We start from the raw sequence: 25,065 nt of genomic DNA on the forward strand, positions 1-25,065 counted from the left end.
TCTCAAAAGCAGTATTGGATGCTCAACCTAAAGCAGCCTTTTTCTCCCACTGTAAATTGATGTATGATGCTGGTAAATTATAGTTGCTGGGGATCTATATTTAATTGTACTGCGCATACACACCCTTTATTAATAAAAGATGGCATGGTTCCCATGGAAGAATGACAATGTGTGTCAAACATAATTTCACTGCAGTGGAAACTATTTCATTTTCAGTACAGTGAACCAATACACTGTTCTGCAGTGATATTAAACACTGAAAACTGTAGAATAAAAGCTTCACCTCCTCGTCTACTTTTATTTGAAAAACACAGTGCTTCCTATACTGACTTACGGCACGAATGCTTTGTGTTAATTTACCAGACAGCTCCTCGTATATCCACAAAGAGAAAGTTAAATAATGTTATCGGGACCAAAGTATCCTTTTTGGACAATTCCTATTTCTGTTGTCTATATATTGAGACACCAACCAATCATTCCTTTGAAATGAATGACGAAGCAGAATATACTACACATATCAGTTTGACTTCCCGTGATACCTTGCCCCCTTTTAATTGTTAAAAGAACACATGCAAGGTGAAAGCACTCACTACAACCAGCTACATAATGTAATAAATGCCACATTTTGCAAAACTGCGAACAAAGCAAGTATTATAGAAATTACTTCTTTAAACCATCTAAACTAGCACAGCTGAGGTAATAAATAAATAGCCAATTTTATGGCTGATTGGGAAAACAAATCTTCCAAGTAACTCAGAAGTGTACCTGAATCTTTAAAACTGACAGTGCATCACAACACTTAGCAATAAAATGTGAACTTCCATTTTGACTGTTGCCATGTTGCATTATCAAGGTGTATATTCTACAGTTTTAATGACATTCATTAGCTGCCAGGGTTATTGCTGTGTCTCCTGCAGTTTGATCTGTGTACTGAAATGAGTGTCAAGGTCTTTGTGGGTTTATATACAGTAACTTAAAGGTACTTTCATTTTCCCTAGTTCACACCAAATATATTAAATATACGGCTCTCCTGGTGCATATTTCTTTTATTTAAAATTAATCCCCTAAAAAAATTAACAACTAGCGCTGTGATGCTTCAGTGTGTTACAACTGAGCGCACACTTGGGTTCTGTTAGCCTCCAAAACAACTTTACATGCAAGGTACCTTTAAATATTTGTACCTTTTAAATAGATATTAAACCCCTTTCAGTTAATTACAGATGATTTTTTTCCCTCAAATCATCGCTGGGTTTATTTACAAATGAACCATTAATATGACCAGGATGAAGCTGTTCCAGTGTAAGATTAAATATATATTTTCAAGTTCAGTCTTCTTCACTGGACCCTGAATCATCTGGCTGAGTTGCATTGTCACTGGTAGATGAAGATGCTGCTTTTTCAGATACATCATCTCCACTGTTTTCATGTGAAGAATTGTGTTCTGCTCCCTCTTGATGCTCTACAGTTTCTCTTGTAGGTTTGGACATGGCTATTTCTGAATTTTTATTAGTCTGCACATCAAACATATTGGTCTGTGGGAATCCTGGGATTGGTATGTTAAGGCCTGGAGAGAGTAGAATGCCCGGATAAAGCATGCTCGACAACAACAGTGGATTAATAGCCAAAGGATTGCTGGCTGTTGCTGAGGCAGAAGCACTTGTGGTTGGTGTCAGCTTCTTAGGAGAGGACGTAGCAGAATTTGACACAGATAGTTCACTACATACATCCAGATTTAGTTTCTCTGTCCTTTCATTTGTCCCATCTGTTGGTCTAGGGGAGTCCATGGTGCTACTTCCCTTCTTGTCCTCTGGAGCAGCTTCCGAGGGTTTGTTTAACAACCCTCCCATTCCAAACCCTGCCATGTTAGAAAGCATCATAGGGAACACTGAAGCCAGTGATTTAGTTTCTCCTCCTGCAGAGGGCAGGCCTGGTGGGAATCCCATTAATCCCGCTGTCAGTTGGAAAGATTGTAAGCTCTGGAGATTCTGCTGCAAGCTTTGGAGGCTGTTTAAGTCCATTCCAGCAAGAAGTCCATTGGAGATCAAAGGGTTGACTGTCATTGCAGCAGCAGCTGCAGCCGCAGCTTTGGTGAGCTCACTTTTTGGACGTCTGCCTCTTCGACTCACCTCCTCTCGGACAACAGGTCCAGTAAGGATGCGATCAAACATATTTGCTGGTAAAAATCCCTAGGGAAAGAAAATTCTCAGTGTTACTATCTCAGTTTCTACGCAACACATCATAAGTCAAGACAGAGGAGTTAAAACGTCACATCCGCAGATGCAAGTTTTTTGCTTTCTTCCTGTTCTGGAGATAACAACTCCTTACTGAGAACATGACTTGGGCCAAAAACTCATTTTCAATTTTGTGGTGGTCATTCAAGCTGGGGATGTCATACAAAATTTGACAGGATATAGAGGTTAAAGATCAGGACTGGAATCTCTCCCAGCAGCTAATTTTTGGAACATCACCCTCAAAATAGATAATTAAACTGTTAAGCATCCTGCAGTTAGACTTCAACCTAACCATATAGGCATTGAGGCGCAAAGGCATATTTATGGGGTTAGGTTATACAGCAGCCATGAACCTTTAGTGGCTAAAATAGCTGTTCTTCTTCCTCTGTGTATCAGCTAGGTTCCACGTTTACCAACCACCCAGTTTCTAATACCTTCCAAATCAAAAACAAAGTTTTATTTTTGCATTTTACTCTTTCTAATTGGATCTTATACATTAGATATTGATCATTGTGTTCAAGTTGCTTGGCTATATATGGCATAAATGCCACAACTATTTCATCACTTATAACCATTTTGTTATGTTTTTGGTCATGGAAGTCTAACCTACAAAAACAAGCAGCTCTACACACTTGTTAGGTGCATGCTTTTCATGCATCCCTTCCCAATCAACAGGTCGTTAATTAAACTCTGTTAGAATAATATCGTCATCTGTCCTTATTCAGAATTTGTAACGGGTGAAATGGGTTCCAAAATTAATTTAAAGTTTTGGGAACTTGCAGAATTAAACAAAAAAAGATGAGGGTGTGGAATTCCCTTTCAGAAAGCAAGCATAAGCATTATGAGCCAAATAACCTCTTTTTATGATGCTAGATTTAAGCATTCACCTTGCTTATCTGACCAAATATTTTCATTTCCATTTTACAGTGTGAAGAAATATAATACATCCCAATGGTATAAGTTATGGGGAGAAGGCAGGAGAATGGGATTGAGAGAAATAATAAATCAGCCATGATGGGATGGTGGAGCAGACTTGATGGGCCTAATAACCTAATTCTGCTTATGTGTCTTATGGTTTAAATGACTGCTGCCTATACTCCCAAGTTCATTTCCCACATTGTGCATTTTGGCCTTTTACCTTCTAAACAAAAATCCCCCTTTCTGTTGAGTTCCTATGTCTGAAAAAGAAACGACCATTTCAAACCTTTCTGAATTACATCTGGTCCCTATGATTTCATTCTTCTGCTCTAAATTCCTTTTGCTTAATTCTTTTCTCTGTGGATCCAATCCTAACCAGTTTTTCATCTCTATTGGCTTATTTCATTTGCGAAAATCTCTTTTTTTAAATGTGCTTAAAAATATCTGTATATTTAATTAGCACCGTGTAGAATCTGTACATGTGCCAACAGGACACGAAGAAATGCAACTAACAAAGAAAATATAATGAGTGCAAGACTTCCATGCATGATCCAGTAGTTAACCTGCTTCAATGACCTTTTGAAAATAGTATCTCAGTGATTTCTCCCACTTATTGATGACTGAGTAAGGAACGACATCTTAACTTCATCTGGGGCAAACACATTCCTACTAACTTAAATATGCACTTTGAACAGTATTTAGATTATGGGCCAAAAAGGAATCCTCTGCAACTTTTAGTTAGTCTCAAAGTCAATGTCCTAAATATTGTTGACATTTTTTTCCAAGTTTTAACAAATTACCAGACTTTGATTATCTCTGACATCTAATGTATAAATTTTACCAATTTAATTCAGAATAAACAATGTAACTGATTGTTTGCTTAATTGTTAATTCAGATTTGGATTTAACAATGTGATAATAAAAAAAGTGAGTCTGATTTTCTAACAATTGTGAGATCTCCATCTTACTGAATTTTCAATCTCGCACATGTATTTTAGATCTCAGAAATGATAACTTTGATTCCACACCCAAGCTTGGTTTCAATTATTAAAATATTATAAACATTCCATGTTCAGGGTTACACTTTTATGAAATCAACAAGATGGAAAATTGTATCTGTGACATTTAATAATTAAAAATTTTCAATGTTATTAAGTTACTTACTGACTGCTTTACCACATTCGTCCATTCTGGAGCAATTCCAAAATCTGGATTTTCCTGTAACCACCTTGCCAGGTCCTTAATTGGAGGAGCTAGTGAGCCACCCATCTAAACAGAATAAAACACTTGTAAATTTGATAAATCACTTTTCCTCTGTACACCAAAAACATATTATGCTACAGCTTGCAATTCCTTGATAACTGCTGGTATTTTAACAGTGGGATGCCTGGGGCTTGCCCATTAATTTTTGTGATTAGAAACATAGAGCCTTGGTGACATGCTGTGTAATCTAATTAAAAGTAAACAATACTAGGTTTACCAATGAAGCTGGAAACAGAAGAGTCAAACTAGGCCTCTCTCTAAGTAACCATCCCCTCAGCAGGAGCTGAATTTGCATTTCTCTCTTAATTAATATCTATGTCCTCATAAAGGATTGTGTTTAATGGATATAGTAAACAGAATAGTCCATTTGAGTATATTCTGATTGGATCATGTCAGCTGTGTATTAACTCCATGTCCTCTTAATATCTATGATTAGCAAATATCTAACATTACAATTAAGGTTATTAATTGCAAACACAAGGAGATCTGCAGACGTTGGAAATCCGAACAACACATACAAAATGCTGGAGGAACTCAGCAGGCCAGGTAGCATTTATGGAAAAGAGTAAACAGTCAACATTTCGGGCTGAGTCCCTTCATCAGGGCTGATTTAAATTAATTAATTGGGCTGGCATCTCTGTTTCCCACAATTCTAATCCTTGGATGGGTGAAGAAATGTTCCTAACATCCATCAAAGGTGCAAGATGGTTGTCAGGTGACACGTGTGGGCTGAATTGAGGAGGGCGGCCTTGGGCCCGCGAGCCAGGAATCAGCTGACATGACTGATTTAAGTGCCAAGCAAGATTGGAAAGGTCAGGCAAAGGCCAAATTGAGGCAGTGGGACCCAGACTCCAGAGCTTATCGAAACAGTAGGGCCCACGCCCTAGAGCGAGGAATGAACTGAGATTTGGCCAATTTAAGTGCCGGGCCAGATTGCAAAGGTCAGGTAAAGGCCGAATTGAGGCAGTGGGGCCCAGACTTGAGAGCGTATTGAAACAGTAGGGCCTGGATCTGAGAGCGAGGAACGAGCTGAGGTTTGCCCGATTTAAGCAACGGGCCAGATTCAAAAGTTCAGAGGTGAGGGATGGGCTTGCTGTTCAGAAAGCATTATTCGTCCTCACACTGAGCTGAACTGAGGCACTGGCCTGCAACTAATAGGTTCCTGGACCGGCTTCAGTGATGACTGGCTTTGTGGTTGTAAACTCACTTTCGCGAACTTTAGATCTGAATGTTATGTGCTTACACTTTATTGTTTGCACGATTTGTTCTTTGATTTTTTGCACATTGTGGTGTTTGATGGTCCTCGTTTTTAATAGGTTCTATTGGGTTTCTTTGTTCTGTGACGGCTTATAAGGAGTTGAATTTCAAGGCTATAAATAGTATATATACTTAGATAATAAATGTATTTTGAACTTCAGCAGATTCTTTCATAGAACATAGAATGCTGTGCTGACCCTCAAACCCTGCCTCCCATATACCCCCCCAACTTAAATTCCTCCATATACCTGTCTAGTAGTCTCTTAAACTTCACTAGTGTATCTGCCTCCACCACTGACTCAGGCAGTGCATTCCACGAACCAACCACTCTCTGAGTGAAAAACCTTCCTCTAATATCCCCCTTGAACTTCCCTCCCCTCACCTTAAAGCCATGTCCTCTTGTACTGAGCAGAGGTGCCCTGGGGAAGAGGTGCTGGCTATCCACTCTATCTATTCCTCTTAATATCTTGTACACCTCTATCACATCTCCTCTCATTCTCCTTCTCTCCAAAGAGTAAAGCCCTAGCTCCCTTAATCTCTGATCATAATCCATACTCTCTAAACCAGGCAGCATCCTGGTAAATCTCCTCTGTACCCTCTCCAATGTTTCCACATCCTTCCTATAGTGAGGCAACCAGAACTGGACACAGTACTCCAAGTAAAAAAAGTAACAATTTCCCCACTACAATATAAGAGCACTACTGAATAAGAAATGGGGATCCTCCTTCACTACCTGTCTCTTTCTGAGTCACAGAGCAATGATATAAGCACTTTAGTCCAACAAGTGCCCACTAAGCTAGTAATGTCCCTCTAAATGCCACCTTTCCATATACCTGTTGTTCCATATGACACTGTTGAACCTACTTCAACCACCTCCTCTGGAAGCTTGTTCCATATACTCATCACTCTCTGTGTGAAAAATTTGCATCTTTCCCCCTCACCTTAATTCTAAGCCCCCTAGCTTTGGTCTCCCTTACTCTGTGGAAAAGACTATTACCATGTTAATGTTAAATATTTCTAAATGGTCACCCCTCATTCTCCTTTGTTGCAAGGAATAAAGACCTATAACCCAGGCCCTCTAGTCCTGGGAATGCCCTCAAATCTTTTCTGCATTCTTTCCAGTTTAGGTACGTCTTTCCTGGGTGACTGAAATAGTTTACGTGAGATGCATTGTTCTCCTACTGCCGTACCATTCGTAATCTAATTCCTACACTGAGTTGACTTTCCATAGAGGGTTACTCCACACATTGCATTTGCCACCCCTCACTGTCCTTCCCTCACTGATCAAGATCACTCTGTGATATATGGTAATTTTCATTATCGATAACAACTCCAAATTCCACGTCATTAGTAAACTGACCAAATCTTATGCATCCAAATGATTTATATAAGTAACAAATAACAAGGCTCCCAACACCAACTCCTATGACAAACGTTAAGTCACCAGCCTCTATTCCAAGAAAGAGTCTTCAATCATCAATCTCTGCTTCAATTTTGAATCCACGTATTTAGCTCTTCCTGAATGCCATGGGACCAAACTTTTTATGAGCAACACCTTATATTCCATCTCCAACCTCATGGCATGAACATCTATTTCTCTAACTTCCAGAATTTCTCCTCCCTCCCCTTTTCTCTTTTTCCATTCCCTATTCTGGCTCCTCCCTTTCCCTTCTCCACACAAGCTCATCACCCTCCTCGGGTGCCCCCCCCTTCCCTTCCTCCACGGTCCACTCTTCTCATCAAAGAGATTCCTTCTTCCTAAGCCCTTTATCTTTACCACCTATCACCTCGCAGCTGCTCGGTTTATCACCCTTCCCCCTCCCACCTTTTTATTCTGGCTTCTTCCCCCTTTCTTTCCAGTCCTGATGAAAGGTGAAGGGTCTCGGCCCAAAATACTTCTTTCCATTGATGCTGCCTGACCTGCTCGTCGTCCAGTTATAGTGCAGGACATTGCTGAATTAGACAACATCCATTGCCCTAACATCATCTAATGTTTTGGTTACTTCTCCAAGAAAACTCTAAAATTTTCAACAAGCATAAAGCTACACTGATTCCTTCTAATCAGGATCTGTTTATCTGAATGCTGGTAAAACCTGTCCCTCAGAATTTCCTGCAGTAACTTCCCCACTACTGATATCAGGCTGACTGGCCAGTAGTTCCCTGATAGGTCTTTGCTACTGTTCTTAAATTGCATTAGCAACCTGTCAGTTTTTTTTGAAACTTCACCAATGGCTAATAATGAAGCAAATATCTCTACAAGGGCCTCCTACAAAGCCCACTCAGTCAGGCCCTGGGGTTTTATCCACCTTAATGCACCGTAAGACTGCAAATAGCTCCTCTCTGGGAATATGAATGCCCTCCAAAACATCTGTTTCCCTTAGTAAACACAAAGTACACTGCAGGATGCTGTGGTCAAATCAACACGTACAAATAAGCTGGATGAACTCAGCAGGTTGGGCAGTATCCGTTGACTGCTTGTTTCAGCTTGTTTGTATCTGTTTCCCTTATCTCCTGATCAACCATGATTTAACATTTGTTAAAAAATCCCATCCATCTCGTGGTGAGAGAAAGGCACCCTGAAGATCTCTAAGGGGACCTACTCTCTCCCTAGCCCAAGAAAACCCATACTTTACTCTTAATATACAGTACCATGCAAAAGACTTAGGCACATATATTTTGCTCAGCCTAAGACTTTTGCTCAGTACTGTATATTATGTCTTTCCAGTTACCAAATAACACTTAACACTACTGAGCTAACACAAAGCTAATTACTCTTATTTCTGTTTCCCAACCATCTTCCTATTTTAACTAATATACAGTATGTGTAAAAGTCTTAGTCATCCTAACTGCATGCAGTATATGTGCCCAAGACTTTTGCACAGTACTATAACATTTCTTGGGACTTTCCTTAAACCCACCTGCAACATGCATCTATTACCCTCTCTTTGCCTTCCTGATTTCCCTCGTTAAGAGTATTCTTAATCTTTCTATGGACATCAAGGGATTCATTTTTTGTCATTCCCCGCTCCTGCTTTTAAAAGCCTCCTGACCTAAACTGCTCAAGATGTGAAATAAAAACAGATCGTATCGCGTGTGTGCAGAAAAACAATGTTTAGGATCACTGTCCCTTCATTGCAATATATTTTAACTTGCAGGGAACAAAGAAATTGACTGTGATAAGTACAAAAGGGAGTCTGTGGGTCTGAGATGTTGACTGTTTATTTCCCTCCCATGATGCTGTCTGGCCTGCCGAGTTCTCCAGCACTTTGTTTGTTTGTATCTGTGAAGAGAAACTAAAAGATGTAAATAACGGTGGTCTGGGGGAGAGGGTGCTAATGTTTGTCAACCACAGCCGATTTTATAGAGGGGATGAAAAACAGAAGGAAATAATGGAACATAAAAGGAGGAACAAAAGGTCTTGGATACAAAACTTTGCAGTTGCTGGAAATCTGAAATGAAACTGAATGTTGGAAAGATTTATCAGATCAAGAGGCATCTATGAACAGAGAAAAGCAGTTAATATTACAGACTTTTTCTCTTATTTTCATGTATCTGTCTATTTGCATCTCATTCAAATAAATGACCTGTAACAAGCCTCCATGACAGTCTCTAAACCAACACAATCTCCTAGTCTCTTGGTCTCTATTACTCACACATTGCTGTAAATTAAAATGTGCTTGTTATTGAATTTTATCTTTCCACAGTAGCTGCCTAACCTGTTGAGCATTTTCAGTATCAGTTGGTTTATTTGCTTGCCAGGAATTGGGAATATTATATCACAAATCACGCATGTGGTTAAAATATTACCAGAGCCTCAGGAAACCCATTCTTTCAACCATACTGCATCGACAACCTTTTGCTTCCAGGCTACAATCTATCTTCCTTCAGAATAAATATCCTAGTTGTTTAATAGGATGAAGCAAATATTACCTTCTTTGCATTTCTTCGATTTATAACAGGCACACGTTCTTCTCCAGTTAAACTTTTGACATCTATTTTGTCGGGGTTCCTGCACCGATGTCTTTTTTGCTTTGGTCGCTCACTTACAATCTCAGGTTTGTTGATTTTCTAAAATAAATGCCAAAAGACTTAAAACTAAGAAAGTACAATTCATAGTAACATGTACTCTATGTGTCACCATCAAGCATGAAATAAACACTAATAAAATGCTAAGAAATGCAGATCATGAAAAATAAATATATTTATGATGATTACAATATTACATCTTGAAATTACTACATACTCTCCCATCTGCAATACACATTCATAATCAATTTAATCACAGCATCCATAAAACTATTAGTAAACGGCATTAGCACGTAACAATCCTTAGTGACAATTAATAACTATTCAAAGTATTTAGCAACCATTTGAACATCCATTTCAACATCTGCCTGATGGACTTTCCCTGCAGTATTTTTCAGATATACCACTGTGCTCATTCAGCTGGAGCAGGGCTCTCACTAGCTATTTCTGCCTTTTGTTAGGGGCAGATTGGGTAGAATTGAGGTTAATTCTTATCTTGTGTAGGCAAGATAAAATTGCACAGTTGAATGGAGAAGGCTGCTCCTAAGCTTCAAAGAAGACCAGATTTTGGCAGACTGGGGGGGGGGGGGGGGGGGAGAGGGGAGAACTCAAACTTGGAGAACAGTCATAAACTAAAGGATAAAATTCTGAATAGATGAGGAACAAAAATTGCACACATGCAAAAATCTTTTAAGGAGACAGTAAAAATGTAACTTCATAAATGGTAGATGCTCAACGTCCTCATCCGCAGACCTCAATCAATAAGGCTTGGGGGCAGTATCTCCTCCTCATTGACCATCAACACGGGTGCACGTTACGACTGCACGCTTAACCCCCCTGTAAACACTTGACTGTGTGGCTAAGCACAGCTCCAATGTCAACTTAAAATTCACTGACAACACTCCTGTTGTGGGATGAATTGCAGCTGGCGATGAGTCAGCTTGTTGGAGCAAGACAGGTCATCTGATTAACGAGACCGGTGCCACAAAAACTACCTCTCGCTCAACATCAGTAAAACTAAAAAGCTGTTTGTTGACATCAGGAAGGGGAAAGAGGGTGAATACATACCAGTCTACATTGGGAGATCAGCAGTGGAGAGAGTCAGTAGCTTAAAATTCCTGGGCAGGATACTTTCTACAGTACACCTGTAGAAGTGTTCAGTGACAAACTAAACCTCCCTTGTCTCCTAAGAAAGTAAAGATGCTGGCACACTTTCCATATGATTGCAGGTAGTTCCCTTCAACCATTTGGTTCTTGAGCCAACCGGCAAAAGCCTAATCATTACTCACTACAATTTAGCAACATTATGATCACTTTACATTAAAATCAACTTTGGTTCTTGTTCAAATTTGTTTTATTGTTTTAAAAATGTGCATATTTACGATAAATTATGCTTTTTGTGAATGCTACTTATAAGATGCTATCTGCCTGTGCTGCTACTGTAAGTGAACTTTTTATTGCACCTGTTCATGATATGATGACCTTGACATTGACTTTGAAAAGCAAGGAAGTTGTGACGAGTCATTATCAAAGACCGGTTTGGTAAGAACTGAACCATTGTGTTCAGTTCAGGTCACTGTGCCTTCACACAGAGGCAAGGACCTTAGAGAGGGTGCATAAAGGAATTACGGGAAGTTCCCCAAAATTAAGGAATTGTATGATGGGGAAAGGCTGAAGGATCACGTCAACATCTTCTTTCAAGATGACCCAAGGAAAACAAGTATATTTTTAAGTCTAACTAAAATATGGGATACCTTGACTGCATGGTGGAGGCAGATTCAATTAGTAGAGTCACAGAGAGAAACAGCATGAAAACAGGCCTTTCAGTCTACACACCAATCATCAAGCACCCCTTCTATGAGAGAGAGAGGAGAGAGAGAGAGAGAACCCGCCTGGTGGAGTTGTTGGGGCGCCATCATGGCATCATGCTTTTTGCACCGATTTTTTTGGTGATTGCTCGTCATACAGCGTGTCTTGGGCATCTGAAACCTGGTGGAGCCCGTCCCTCTCCAGGTTTTTTTTTTTAATGAGGTCAACACTCAACCCAGGCACGGATGCAGAGCGTGCAAGGGAGCCGGCCAGATTCAAACTCGGGATCTCTTGCCCCGAAGTTCAGCACTGATGCCACTATGCCATCAGCTGGCTAAAGAGTAAACTAGACCAATACTTTAAAGAATTGCAGTACCACAGGGAAAGACAGACTGGCATTATATATTTGAGAGGCTGAATTGTCTATGGTTCCTTTGAGGTCAACAGTTTTATTTTTTATTGGTTGAAACTCAGAAATGCATTGTCAATAATTATCTCAGCTAATATGACATTGCAATTAAACCACCAACTTCAAACCAGACAAGGATTGCGGCCCACATTCACTGTCACTGATGATCAGTGAAAATGTGTATAACTTTGATATTAAGTATTTGCCTAACAAAGCACAGAAATGGAAAATCTGCCTTCTGTTTTGAAAATTAGACTTTGGCGTCATGTTCATGTTCAAGAATCTGTCAGAGCTTGCTGAGAAAAGGATTTGAAGGTTCACTTAAAAATCACACTTTATAACTTTTTGAATTGGAATAAATTACTTTATTTTGTGTGCACTGATGTGCGAAGAGGAAGATAGAACATGGACTGGTCAAGGGTGACGGTAAGAGGCCAAGTAAGGTTATGTTGGCATGTGCATGAACTGAGTGAGTTGAGTATTCCCTCAGAAATAACCAAATTAAAATTACTGCATGTGCCCTTGCCTTTCAATAGGGAGAATTTTAAAAATGAATTTGGGTTCATATTTCTTTGGGTGTATAAGAATGGGGGGCGGGGTGGTGTCTATATTCAAACATACAAGATCCTACTGGGGTTAACAACCTACATGCTGAGATGTGCGTGCTGTTGGGAGAATGATGACCATGGGGCTGAGGGAAGGGCGGTCATTTAAAACTTAATTGTGTGGAAATTTCTTTTATGAAAGGAGTGTATCTCTGGAATTCTTTGTTCCAGTGCATGATAGAGGAAAATGCATTAGGTGTATTTACAGCAGAGATAGGTAATTATCTGAAAGATCATGAGATTGAGGGTCGTGGGGAATTGGCACAGAACAGGAGTTGAAGCCAGCATAGATCAGCCATGATCACATTGGTCAGGCTTGGGGGGCCTGGTGGCCTCATCGTGCTCCTGTTCTCCTGTGTTCTTGCTTTGACTATACATAAAAAAAGTAAATATTATACTGAATGTGATAAGATGAGTTTATGCATTGGTATGTAGACAAATACTCACTGGAATGTGGGCTGACACATCTGTCACATAGTCTGGGTGTTCCTTGAGCCACTCTTCCAATTCCTTCCTTTTTGGAGCATCTTCCCCTGTGAGTCTGGTGCCATCTTTCACATTAATTACTGAGACACGACTTTCAGCATGAAGCTGCCCATGACATGCATTAAATGCTGATTGTGTGTTGATAAATTCAGCATTAGCCTGCAGACATAAACAAGTCTTTAGAGATTTCCAATAGCTTACAGAACAAGGTTAGAGTACTCCTGCTGTCAGCATACTTTACAGATTGTAACACAGAGCTTCACAGCAAATGTAATATTACTAATGTATAATTTCAACATTTACAGTATCAAATGAGGTATGTGGGTATTACAATATTAGAAAGGATGAATGTGGAAACAAGGTTCAGAATGCAAATGACATTAACTTCAAAATAGATTACTGAAGCAGTATGTTTCGATAGAATAAGAATACCACATGATCCTTAGCAAAGTAACTCTAACCCGAGATGGGATAAAGGATACAGAGACAGAGTTGACATATCACTGCAGTGGAGATATTCATTAACAAAATCACTTAGAAAACAAACCGGACAGTGGCCCCACTTCAACAGTAATAGAATTTAAACTGTTACAGAGCCTGAGTTTTCTAACATTTGAAGTGTGATGATACAGAACCAGAATTATTTGTAAAAAGTATAAAGAGGCACCAGATTTACTGGACTAAGGGTGATTTAATTGGAATGGCGCCAGAATGAGAGGTCATTGAATGACTGAGGCTGTCTTGTACAGAAGAAGGTGTGGGAGGAAAGGAGGAGACCCAAGGAAGGTCTTGAAAATATAGCAGAGGATTTAATATGATCTGGACTACAATACAGAACAATTAGTACTAATCTAACAGATTGTTGTAGGGGCGTTGTTTAAACACATTCAGTGGTTTGAGTGCACGTTTGCTCTTGAAAATCTGTTGCAAGAGAGAAGACAAGAATCCCAACATTTTATTGAAATTCTGCATGCTCTGCCTCCTTGTGAGTTCACTGTCTTCATCAGAGCTCTTACTGCATATCAACCTATACCTTCAGAAAATCCCTTCATCTCGAAATCTAGCATTCCAATCCTTTCCATCCCTGATAACTTCACTTATTGCTCCCCATCCATATTTCCTTTCACTCTCTAATTATCATGTTATTTGATATTAATTCCTGGAAGAAACACTTCCCTAATACTGTTATTCCTGCACTTTCTAAATCTTAACAGCCTAGCTTTATTGCACAGTATTTTCTTGCAAAGATTAATTCTCTCCATTAAATGTACACCTCATTTAAAACCATAACCCCCTTCACTGAACATAACCCTCGACTTTTCTCTTTTACGCGTGAGGAACGTGGAATAGACACAACGGTCATTTGATTCGGCCAGACATCAACAGATCTGATTCGATCAGATGGCAATAACCTTTGCCCGTGTCCCCAACAAGTGCAAATAGCTCATGGATTTCGGAGACCATCCTATCTCCCAATTCTGCTGATCCACCCAATACACCCTCAATACACACAAATCTTAAGTTTTATTTAACTTATTCAAATCTAGAGGTCACAACTTTCTCTAAATACCCCCCACCCAACTCTCCTTGCACCCTCTTTGACTCGCCATGCTCTTATGACACAACTTTGTTTTCATGAATTAACGTCCAGTTTTCTTTCTGACATTATGTCTGGTACTTTGTTACCATTCTTTGGGATACCCTTACTGACTCCTTCAGAAATACCCTCTCAAAAAAAAACTCTGAATGCTCCTTCCTTGTAAACTACTGCCTCATTCCTGACCTTCCTTTCCTCTCAAGTCCTTGAACCTGTTGGATCCTTTCGAACAAGAATCAAGATATGTTGAAAAGGTTTTGTCTGCATATCAGGTTCAAGTTCAAATTTAATGTCATCTGACTGTACAAACAAAATAAGCTTCCTCTGGACCACGGCGCACTTACATATATCACACACGGTACTGTACGTAAACCAAAATACTACACGTTAATTAAATATAGTTTAAAATGCATGTAGTAAAGTGCAGCACAGGGAAACAGTAAACAGCTCGCTGTCCTAGTGACGAGACCTCGGTGATGGCAGGGAATTTATTAGTCTCACAGTCTGATGGAAGAAGCTGTTACGCAGTTTGACAGCCCCAGTCCTGATGCTTCTGTATCTCCCTCCTGATAGTAGTGGGTCAAAGAGATTGTGGGATGGGCCATAGGGATGTTCAACAATGCTTTGGACCCCTTGTCTGCAACACACCCAGTAAATGTCACAACCAGGGAAGAGGGACGACAGTGCCACTGGGCAGTAATCCTTTAAGCCAGTTACTGTTGTTCTTTCAGACATCAGAATAATGGCTGCTGGCTTGAAGCCTGCAGGGACAGTGGGCCATTACAGTGAGATATTAAAGATGTCCATTAAGACTCTGTCAGCTGGGCTGCACAGTCTCTCCCTCAGCACCCGACCAGGTAAGTTGTCCAAATCTGCAGCTTTGTGTGGGTTTACCCCAGCTTGGGTCCACCTCACCTTGGCTGTGGTACACAGGGTGAGAGGAGGCTTTCCTCGACGTCACATCATTCAATTGGCCAAATTGTGCACAGAAAGCATTCAAGGCATTGCTGTTGTTGACGTGCAGGGTGGAGTTGTAATTGGTAATGGTATGTATACCTTGCCACATGTCCCTGGTGACACAAAGGTGTCTGTGGATTCTCTGTGCATACTCATGCTTTGCCCTGCTGACGGCACAGGAGATCACGGGGCTTGCTGACCCCCAAGCAGTACACGAACCTCTGCAGTCAGCCAAGGTTTCTGGTTTGCCTTTGCAGTGTAGTGTTTAATATCATCCTGACAGATCATTCTATGCATAATTACATCAGAAAAGAGAATTTAACATCGCCCATCTTTCCCAGCATTTGTTTAAATCCATGCAGTCTTATTCATATCCCTACCACACCTTCAAATGACTCTTTTCAAAGTCAATATTGACATGCAACACGGCCGTGAAATTGACGTTAATCTCCCTTGACCCGTCTACTGACTTCAACATGGCAGACTACACCACCTTCCTCCAAAGTTTGCCCACTATACAATGGTGGAGGTGCATACTCCTGATTCTGTTTATACTAAACCGCCAGAGTCAAATGCAATGCCTTCTCTTCTACTGTCAACAGTTCCTCCCGAGGAGGTGGTCTTGCCTTTCATTTCCTTATCTACATGCTGAACCCTTGGCAACATTTTCTCCACTTCTGGCTACTTGTGCGATCCAAGATACAATTATTTTTTGCTGCCTTGGATGAAAGCTTGGGCTTGCTCTCCTTAAATCCCTATCTATCTTTTGATTTATCATTGCTTGTTCAAACTGCTATTTAAAACCCTAAATCTGTGATCAAGCTTTTTTCCCCTCATCAAGCCCAGTATCTTCTTTTAGTAACACACACAAAATGCTGGTGGAATGCAGCAGGCCAGGCAGCATCTATAGGGAGAAGCACTGAGACGTTTTGGGCTGAGACCCTTCGTCAGGACTAACCGAAAGGAAAGATAGTAAGAGATTTGAAAGTAGGAGGGGGAGGGGGAAATGCGAAATGATAGGAGAAGACCAGAGGGGGAGGGGGGGGGGGGTGAAGCTGAGAGCCAGAAAGGTGATTGGCAAAAGGGATACAGAGCTAGAGAAGGGAAAGGATCATGGGACGGGAGGCCTCGGGAGAAAGAAAGGAGGAGGGAAGCACCAGAGGGAGATGGAGAACAGGCAGAGTGATGGGCAGAAAGAGAGAAAAAAAGGGGGGAAAATAATAAATATATCAGGGATGGGGTAAGGAGTGGAGGAGGGGCATTAATGGAAATTAGAGAAGTCAAGGTTCATGCCATCAGGTTGGAGGCTACCCAGCTGGTATAAAAGGTGTTGTTCCTACAACCTGAGTGTGGCTTCATCTTGACAGTAGAGGAGGCCATGGATAGACATATCAGAATGGGAATGGGACGTGGAATTAAAGTGTGTGGCCACTGGGAGATCCTGCTTTCTCTGGCGGACAGAGCATAGGTGTTCAGCGAAACGGTCTCCCAGTCTGCGTCGGGTCTCACCAATATATAAAAGGCCACACCGGGAGCACTGGACGCAGTATACCACACCGTGGACTCACAGGTGAAGTGTCGCCTCACCTGGAAGGACTGTCTGGGGCCCTGAATGGTGGTGAGGGAGGAAGTGTAAGGGCAGGTGTAGCACTTGTTCCGCTTACAAGGATAAGTGCCAGGAGGGAGATCAGTGGGAAGGGATGGGGGGGGGGGGGGGGGGAAACAAATGGACAAGGGAGTCACGTAGGGATCGATCCCTGCAGAAAGCAGAAAGGGAGGGAGGGAAAGACGTGCTTAGTAGTGGGATCCCGTTGGAGGTGGCGGAAGTTACGGAGAATTATACATTGGACCCGGAGGCTGGTAGGTGAGGACATGGGGAACCCTATCCCGAATGCGGTGGTGGGCGGATGGGGTGAGGGCAGATGTGCGGGAAATGGGAGAGATGCGTTTGAGAGCAGAATTGATGGTGGAAGAAGGGAAGCCCCTTTGTTTAACAAAGGAAGACATCTCCTTCGTCCTGGAATGAAAAGCCTCATCCTGAGAGCAGATGCAGCGGAGACGGAGGAATTGTGAGAAGGGGATAGCATTTTTGCAAGAGACAGGGTGGGAAGCGGAATAGTCCAGGTAGCTGTGAGAGTCTGTAAGGCTTATAGTAGATATCAGTAGATAAGCTGTCTCCAAAGATGGAGACAGAAAGATCAAGAAAGGGGAGGGAAGTGTCAGAAATATACATTGGACCTGGAGGCTGGTGGGGTGGTAGTTGAGGACAAGGGTAACCCTATCCCGAGTGGGGTGGTGGGCAGATGTGCGGGAAATGCCTCCGTAATTCTCCGTAACTTCTGCCACCTCCAATGGGTAATTCTCCGTAACTTCCGCCACCTCCAACGGGATCCCACTACCAAACACATCTTTCCCTCTCCCCTCTCTTTCTGCTTTCTGCAGGGATCGCTCCCTATGTAACTCCCTTGTCCATTCGTCCCCCCCATCCCTTCCCACCGATCTCCCTCCTGGCACTTATCCTTGTAAGCGGAACAAGTGCTATACCTGCCCTTACACTTCCTCCCTCACCACCATTCAGGGCCCCAGATAGTCCTTCCAGGTGAGGCGACACTTCACCTGTGAGTCCACGGTGTGGTATACTGCGTCCGGTGCTCCCAGTGTGGCCTTTTATATATTGGTGAGACCCAACGCAGACTGGGAGACCGTTTCGCTGAACACCTACGCTCTGTCCGCCAGAGAAAGCAGGATCTCCCAGTGGCCACACAGTTTAATTCCATGTCCCATTCCCATTCTGATATGTCTATCCATGGCCTCCTCTACTGTCAAGATGAAGCCACACTCAGGTTGTAGGAACACCACCTTATATTCCGTCTGGGTAGCTTCCAACCTGATGGCATGAATCTTGACTTCTCCAATTTCTGTTAATGCCCCTCCTCCACTCCTTACCCCATCCCTGATATATTTAGTATTTCCCCCCCTCCTTTTTTCCCCCCTCTCTTTCTGCCCATCACTCTGCCTTTTCTCCATCTCCCTTTGGTGCTCCCCTCCCCCTTTCTTTCTCCCGAGGCCTCCCGTCCCATGATCCTTTCCCTTCTCCAGCCCTGTATCCCTTTTGCCAATCACCTTTCCGGCTCTCAGCTCCACCCCACCCCTCCAATCTTCTCCTATCATTTTGCATTTTCCCCTCCCCCTCCTACTTTCAAATCTCTTACTAACTTTCCTTTCAGTTAGTCCTGATGAAGGGTCTTGGCCCGAAATGTCGACAGCGCTTCTCCCTATAGACGCTGCTTAGCCTGCTGTGTTCCACCAGCATTTTGTGTGTGTTGCTTGAATTTCCAGCATCTGCAGATTTCCTCATGTTTGCTTTTATCTTCATTTAGTTTGATAATACTCCCATAAAGTGTCTTTGGGAGTCTTGTTACATTAAGTGTGCTAGTTGAATAAATGTTGTTATTGTACTGAAATACTCACTTATACAAAAGCACATCAAAATATTGGAAGTAATTTTGCTTATTTGCATCTTCTTTTCTGGTAATACTAAGCATCTACCCTATTAAAGTCAAAATATTGTGCAGTCCCTGTATTTCTGGGAAACAAGAAAAATAACCATTTCTCCTGAGAAATTACAAACCTTAAGCAGGTGTTTGTCTTTTATCCTTTTATTCTTCATACTTTTCAGCAATATGTTGTGCAAATTATTGGAGAAAAATGAACAGAACTAATAATTGGTTATATTTTCATTAGTTGTAATCTTAACTTTAAAATCTACAGGAAAAATGGACAAACTACCTTTCTTAGCCAGCTGAATAAACCCTTCAAATTTGCGGTTTGTGGTGGATTTGTTGCCCACAATTTGCGGCAGGAAGCCGCTTCTGCAAGCAGACGTCACTCGCCACTGGCCTTTTAAAAAGGCTTCTTCTTGCATGGGAGGAAGTTACCAAAAGAAACTAGCCTGGTTCTCCGAGGCAAGGCTAGCTTCTTTCATGGAACACGGTAAGCCTTCTGGGGGTAGGGTGGGGTAAGCCCCACATGTAAACTGACAGCATCCTCCTTGCTGTCAGAGATACTGCATGAAACTCCCCAGAAGACCTAAACCCATCAACTTCCAGATAAATTGTGGTGGAGAAACTCAACTTGGCCTGCAGTATCAGCCTAAGAACATGCAGAAACAATGAAGCTGAGGCACTAGTTCAACAATTGATTAAAATTTCATTTGTAGACAAATAAAGAAAGTGAACAAAATAATCCAGTATGCTTAACAGATATGAGTGGAGAAATGCAGGTCTGAACTATATCTTTAATCCATTTTAATATAACAAGTCAGACTGGTACGGCATATGAATCCAGACCATTGCTTAGCACATTAGAATATAATATTGCTGCTACCACGGACACATGGAAATAAAGGTAGGACTGATAACTCAATATTCTTGAATACATTAGGATTAGTGCTGTCATTTATTATATGATTTGAATGTAAATTTAGCAGGTATGATTATTAAGTCTGCAGATGGCACAAGAATTGGTGGTGGTATTGTTAATATTGAGGTGATGCACTTTAGGAAGAATAATAAGGTCCTGGGTAATGTGGAAGAACAGAGAGACTTATGGTGAAAAGAGGCAGGTTTTTAGGTGAAGATGTCAGAGAATTCAGTAAACCCATGCTTCTCCACTCATCTCTAATCCTCTACTTTGGAGTCCAATGTTGGAGCAGAATTGTGAGAATTCTGGTACAGAATGCCCAGCGATTCTCGGCTTTTTGCATTCACATAGGCAACGCTTATGAAGCTCAGTGTCAGTAGATGCAGGAGTTGGTCCAGCAAGTTCCAACCCATGAGCGCCACTGACATACAGTAGCACTGCAATAACATGAATTATAATGAATGGTAGACACAATCAGCTCCTCTCTGCAACTGCAAAACAAAATTACCTTGGATATTCTAAAGTAATGGAAATAAAAATGTTATTATTCGTTTGATTTTTTTTCCCCATGGAACAGTCTAATCATGATTGAGATTGTAACATTATAGGTTTTGGTAATAGGGAAATAATGTAAAGGATGTGGAGAACAAAGTTCTGAATAAGCTGAAGCTAATGAAAGTTAGTTGTCCTTCTGTTCTTCAAATGATCAGAGTAGTAAAGTCTGGAAGAAATAAAACAGTAAGCAAGGAAAGTACAGGAAATGGGAGAAAAAAGCAACAGGGACTAAATGATGAAGAAAATTTCTGCAATGCAGTCTCAATTTCTCAGCTACTGAAGCCTTCGTTGTTTGTTACCTTGAGTTTCAACTTCAAAGCACTCCTAGTTGGCTCTCCTCATTGTATTCCAATTAAACTAGAGTTTAAACGTGTTCCACTTAAACCTCCACTGACCTAGTCCCAATCCTTATTTTCTCAGTTCAGCCACAGCAAAGTTTTAGTGTTCTTGTCCCCTTTTTAAAACCAAGATTCACTCTCCCTATCTTAATATTATTATCCGATGGAACCACCTGTGCTTCTCAAAGTGTGGCCTCTTACCCATAATTTGTGTCTTCAACTGCCTAAGCACCAATGACTGGAATTTCCTTCCGCAGGCTCCTTCCTTGCCTTTGCTTAAATGGTTTGGCTTCAATATTTTGTTCAATAACATTCACGTGAAAGGCTTTGAGACACAGATGCTACATTAAAGGATACTTATAATTGCAAGTTGTTTCTAACTCAAATGTACACGGATAACCAAAAATACGATTACATCTAAGAGCCCGATAGCCATAACCTAGGAAATTGGATTCAATTAGTCTTGTTCTTATTTCCCATCCTCCGCTTTTCAGTCCCTTCATCAACTTTTCCTGCCCATGTCCTCTCCCAAGCTTCCAGAGAAACCTTTTTTTAAAATACAGGAATATACTGCATAATTTAATTCACTGATGACCCAGTACTCACCTTAACTCCTCAACTATAGAAACACAGAAAACCTACAGCACAATACAGGCCCTTCGGCCCACAAAGCTGTGCTATGTGAAAATTAAGCACAATTCTCGTATTATTTGAACTAAATAAGTTTATCACCATTCATGAAATGTTTAATCTAAATTTGTTCGATGGCTAAATCTTTTTAATCAAGTTAATTTCATCGCACATAAATTCACAGATTATTTTGTAGCAAACTGACTGCCTTTTTCTGAAAGCGAGCCTGACATTTTCTACTGAATTACCAGCTGAATCATCGTGGATGCAGACAGAATGTCACTGTTCATGCATGTCTGTAGGAACAGTTCCACCTCCCTCCCCCTTACTCACCATACAAGGTGGACAGTTCATTCAATATGTCCACACCTTCAAATATGATTAACATTTTACCTATTTCTAAACTTTTTAGCTTTACTTCCCATCGCAGTGAAATTATACTCAGTGGGTCAGCAAAGACTGACTCATGCCATAATCAATGAAGCAATCACATTGGAACATGGTGACTGACAGAAGGTAAAGAAAGTAAACAGGTTCATGCAGTTAGGCAACAGAATTTTACATTGCTAACATTAGCAGTTCAGTTGTATCATTAGATTTATTTCTATAAATAACTTCTTGTTAATGATATTACAATATAAATGCAGACTTACAGGCTGTAATGATTTGTTCCGGTTCATGAAAAGATTGTCCAATCCTTCCACATTCTTTTTCCTTCCTCTTCTCTTTTTAACAATTGGCTGGGCATCCAAAAGGATTCCATTTGTGCAGTGTCCTGTAATCTGCTGAGAAGCACCTGCTAATGCTGGTTTAGGATGAGGGATGGCTGTGGAGATGCTGCCAGGTAAATTGGTATTGAATAGCATTGAGGATGATAAGGGAATGGAGCTCCCAGCTCCCATTAAAGATTTTGAGAAGTCCATAGCCAATTCTTGACTGCTGTCGGGAGTAGAATATAAATCGTGCAGCTGTGCCATATACTGATGCTGATCTGAAGTTCCTTCTTCAGTCTCTAGAGCTCTCTTCTGAGTGAGTCTTTGCTTCTGAAAAGTTAACTTCAATCCACTTTCCTATTGAAACAAATGGCAATAAAAAAAAAGGCTTTACGATGATAGACATCAACTTTAGCTCTACCAGCTAAAGCCTTGTTGTTTTGGTAGCTGGAGACCACAGACAAATTGAATATGTTTAGATGAACACATGCACACCGATTACATTATAAACAACCTTTAAGAATGTAGGTACGAGTACGTTTGTAAATTAGTACTACCTTAAACATCCAGTTATAATTACTAATGATATAGTTGAAGCAAAAAGAATTATTATTATATTCGTCAACTTCACCCAAATCATTTATTCTTTGACATTGGTGCATTGTCATAATCTGCTTTCTCATCCAAATGACCTTTCTTTATCTCCAGTTTAGACAGTGAGTTCTGTCAAAAATTGAATTTATTAACTATTCATGAAAAATTATTACATATAATGGAATTACTGAGATATCAAGATAAATTCTTGTGCCTTTGGAATAATTATATTCTTCATGTTCTTTTTTTTTTCTTTTGTGTGTTTTTGAAAGCTTTTTCTGGTCCATGTTGCATACCTCAACTGAGAGGAAGTGGAAAAGATCCTGCCAGTGGGTCTCTGTCCTTGGTCAGATTGCCTTTTCTTCTGAGCAGATGAGGACTGACTTTTCCCTTTGATCATCTGGCACATGCTGGGAATGCAATGTGTGGGCAGCCCCTTTTACGGGCTTGCTGTATGAAGAATATTCCGTATTGTAGCAAATAGACATCTCCACAATCCCACAATCTCTATCAGCACAGGAGCACCACAGGGATGTGTGCTTAGCCCCCTGCTCTACTCAGTTTACACCTATGATTGTGTGACGAAGTAAAGCTTCAACGCCATGTATAAGTTTGCTGATGACACCACTGTTGTGGGCTGTATGAAAGGTGGGGATGAATCAGAATATAGGAGGGGAAATTGGCCAAGAGGGGCTCAAAACAATAACCTCTCACTCACTGTGAGCAAGACCAAGAAACTAATTGTGGACTTCGTGCAAGGGAAACCAGAGGTCCATGAGCCAGTAGTCATTGGAGGATCAAAGGTGGAAAGGGTCAGTAACTTTAAATACCTGGGTGTCACTATTTCAGAGGACCTGTCCTGGACCCATCACATAAATATAACTGCAAAGAAAGCACAAGAGCACTCCTACTTCCTTAGGAGTCTGCAGAGATTTGGCATGTCATCAAAAACCTTGGAAAACTTCTATAAATGCATGCTGGAAATTGTGCTGACTGGCTGCATTACAGCCTGGTACAGGAACACCAATGCCTTTGAATGGAAAATCCTACAAATTTGATTCAGCCCAGTTCATCACAGGTAAAACCCTCCCAACCACTGAGAACATCTACATGAAATGTTGGCGTAGAAAAGCAGCATCCATCATCAAAGAACCTCACCACCCAGGCAACGTTCTTTTCTTGCTGCTGCCATCAGGTAGAAGCTACAAGCACTTCAGGATTTACACCACCAGGTTCAAAAACAATTACTACCCCTCAACCATTAGGCACTTGAACAAAAGGGGATAACTACACTCATTCTACTTCTGGTGTTCCCATAACCAATGGTCTCACTATAAGGACTCTTAAACTTGTTATTTCATGCTCGTTGTTTATTACTATTTACTTAAATTTACATTTGTAGAGTTTGCTGTCCATTGATCCTGTTTACAGACAGACAGACATACTTTATTGATCCCGAGGTAAATTGGGTTTTGTTACAGTCACACCAACCAAGAATAGTGTAGAAATATAGCAATATAAAACCATAAATAATTAAATAATAATAAGTAAATTATTCCAAGTGGAAATAAGTCCAGGACCAGTCTATTGGCTCAGGGTGTCTGACACTCCGAGGGAGGAGTTGTAAAGTTTGATGTAGTTACTGTTACTGTTCTACAGATTTCTGCCTGCAGAAAAAGAATCTCATGGTTGTACAGGGTGACATGTATGTACACTGATAATAAATTTTACTTTGAACTTTGAAACAACAATTAGCTGTCTCTCCAACACCTTCAGCACTTGTTCAATGTAATTATGTCATTCATGTTTAGGATTACTTAACCACCAGCATTATCCAAAGTAAAGGACTGATCTTCCACAGTAGCTGAGGAAAAGAATCACAGGTGATTTAAAAAAAAAATGCAAGTGATGGAAATAAAAGACTCTTTGCTGCACAGTTGAAAAGCCATCCATTCAAATATCTGTATGTTTTCTTATCAAGTGGTGTGAGAAAGCAATCCACGGTAAGGGAGGGCATGGTGGGTGGCCCAAGGTAAGGGGTGATGTTAAACTATAAAGTCTTTACAAAGTCTAGAATTGGCAATCGCATTCAAAATCATAGAAATATACATTGCAAGGGGAGGGCATTAACGTGTTCAAGCTGAGCAAAATCGAATTGTTGAGGATAATCCCACTTCTAGTTTTATCAGATGCCTTGTAGGGTATGGTTCTTTAAGCTCATATTCAAAATGATGCAAGGAAAACAAAATGCTTTA

General features: G+C 40.8%; 1 protein-coding gene across 11 annotated transcripts in view; it reads right to left on the reverse strand.

Annotated features, from left to right (window-relative positions):
* Positions 1-1,028: 1,028 nt before the first annotated feature.
* Positions 1,029-25,065, reverse strand: part of chd9 (chromodomain helicase DNA binding protein 9) — a 268,861-nt gene continuing 244,824 nt past the window's right edge. For all 11 annotated transcript variants that reach the window (XM_073070009.1, XM_073070007.1, XM_073070008.1 and 8 more), the window contains 5 exons: positions 22,157-22,573; positions 12,966-13,163; positions 9,600-9,737; positions 4,314-4,418; positions 1,029-2,186 (listed from right to left, as the gene is read on the reverse strand). In XM_073070009.1, the coding sequence (XP_072926110.1) occupies positions 1,326-2,186; positions 4,314-4,418; positions 9,600-9,737; positions 12,966-13,163; positions 22,157-22,573 (1,719 nt within the window). In that variant the 3' untranslated portion in view covers positions 1,029-1,325. The remainder of the gene's footprint in view (positions 2,187-4,313; positions 4,419-9,599; positions 9,738-12,965; positions 13,164-22,156; positions 22,574-25,065) is intronic.

Source organism: Hemitrygon akajei, chromosome 17 (genome assembly GCF_048418815.1).
Source record: "Hemitrygon akajei chromosome 17, sHemAka1.3, whole genome shotgun sequence".
NCBI classification, from domain to species: domain Eukaryota; kingdom Metazoa; phylum Chordata; class Chondrichthyes; order Myliobatiformes; family Dasyatidae; genus Hemitrygon; species Hemitrygon akajei.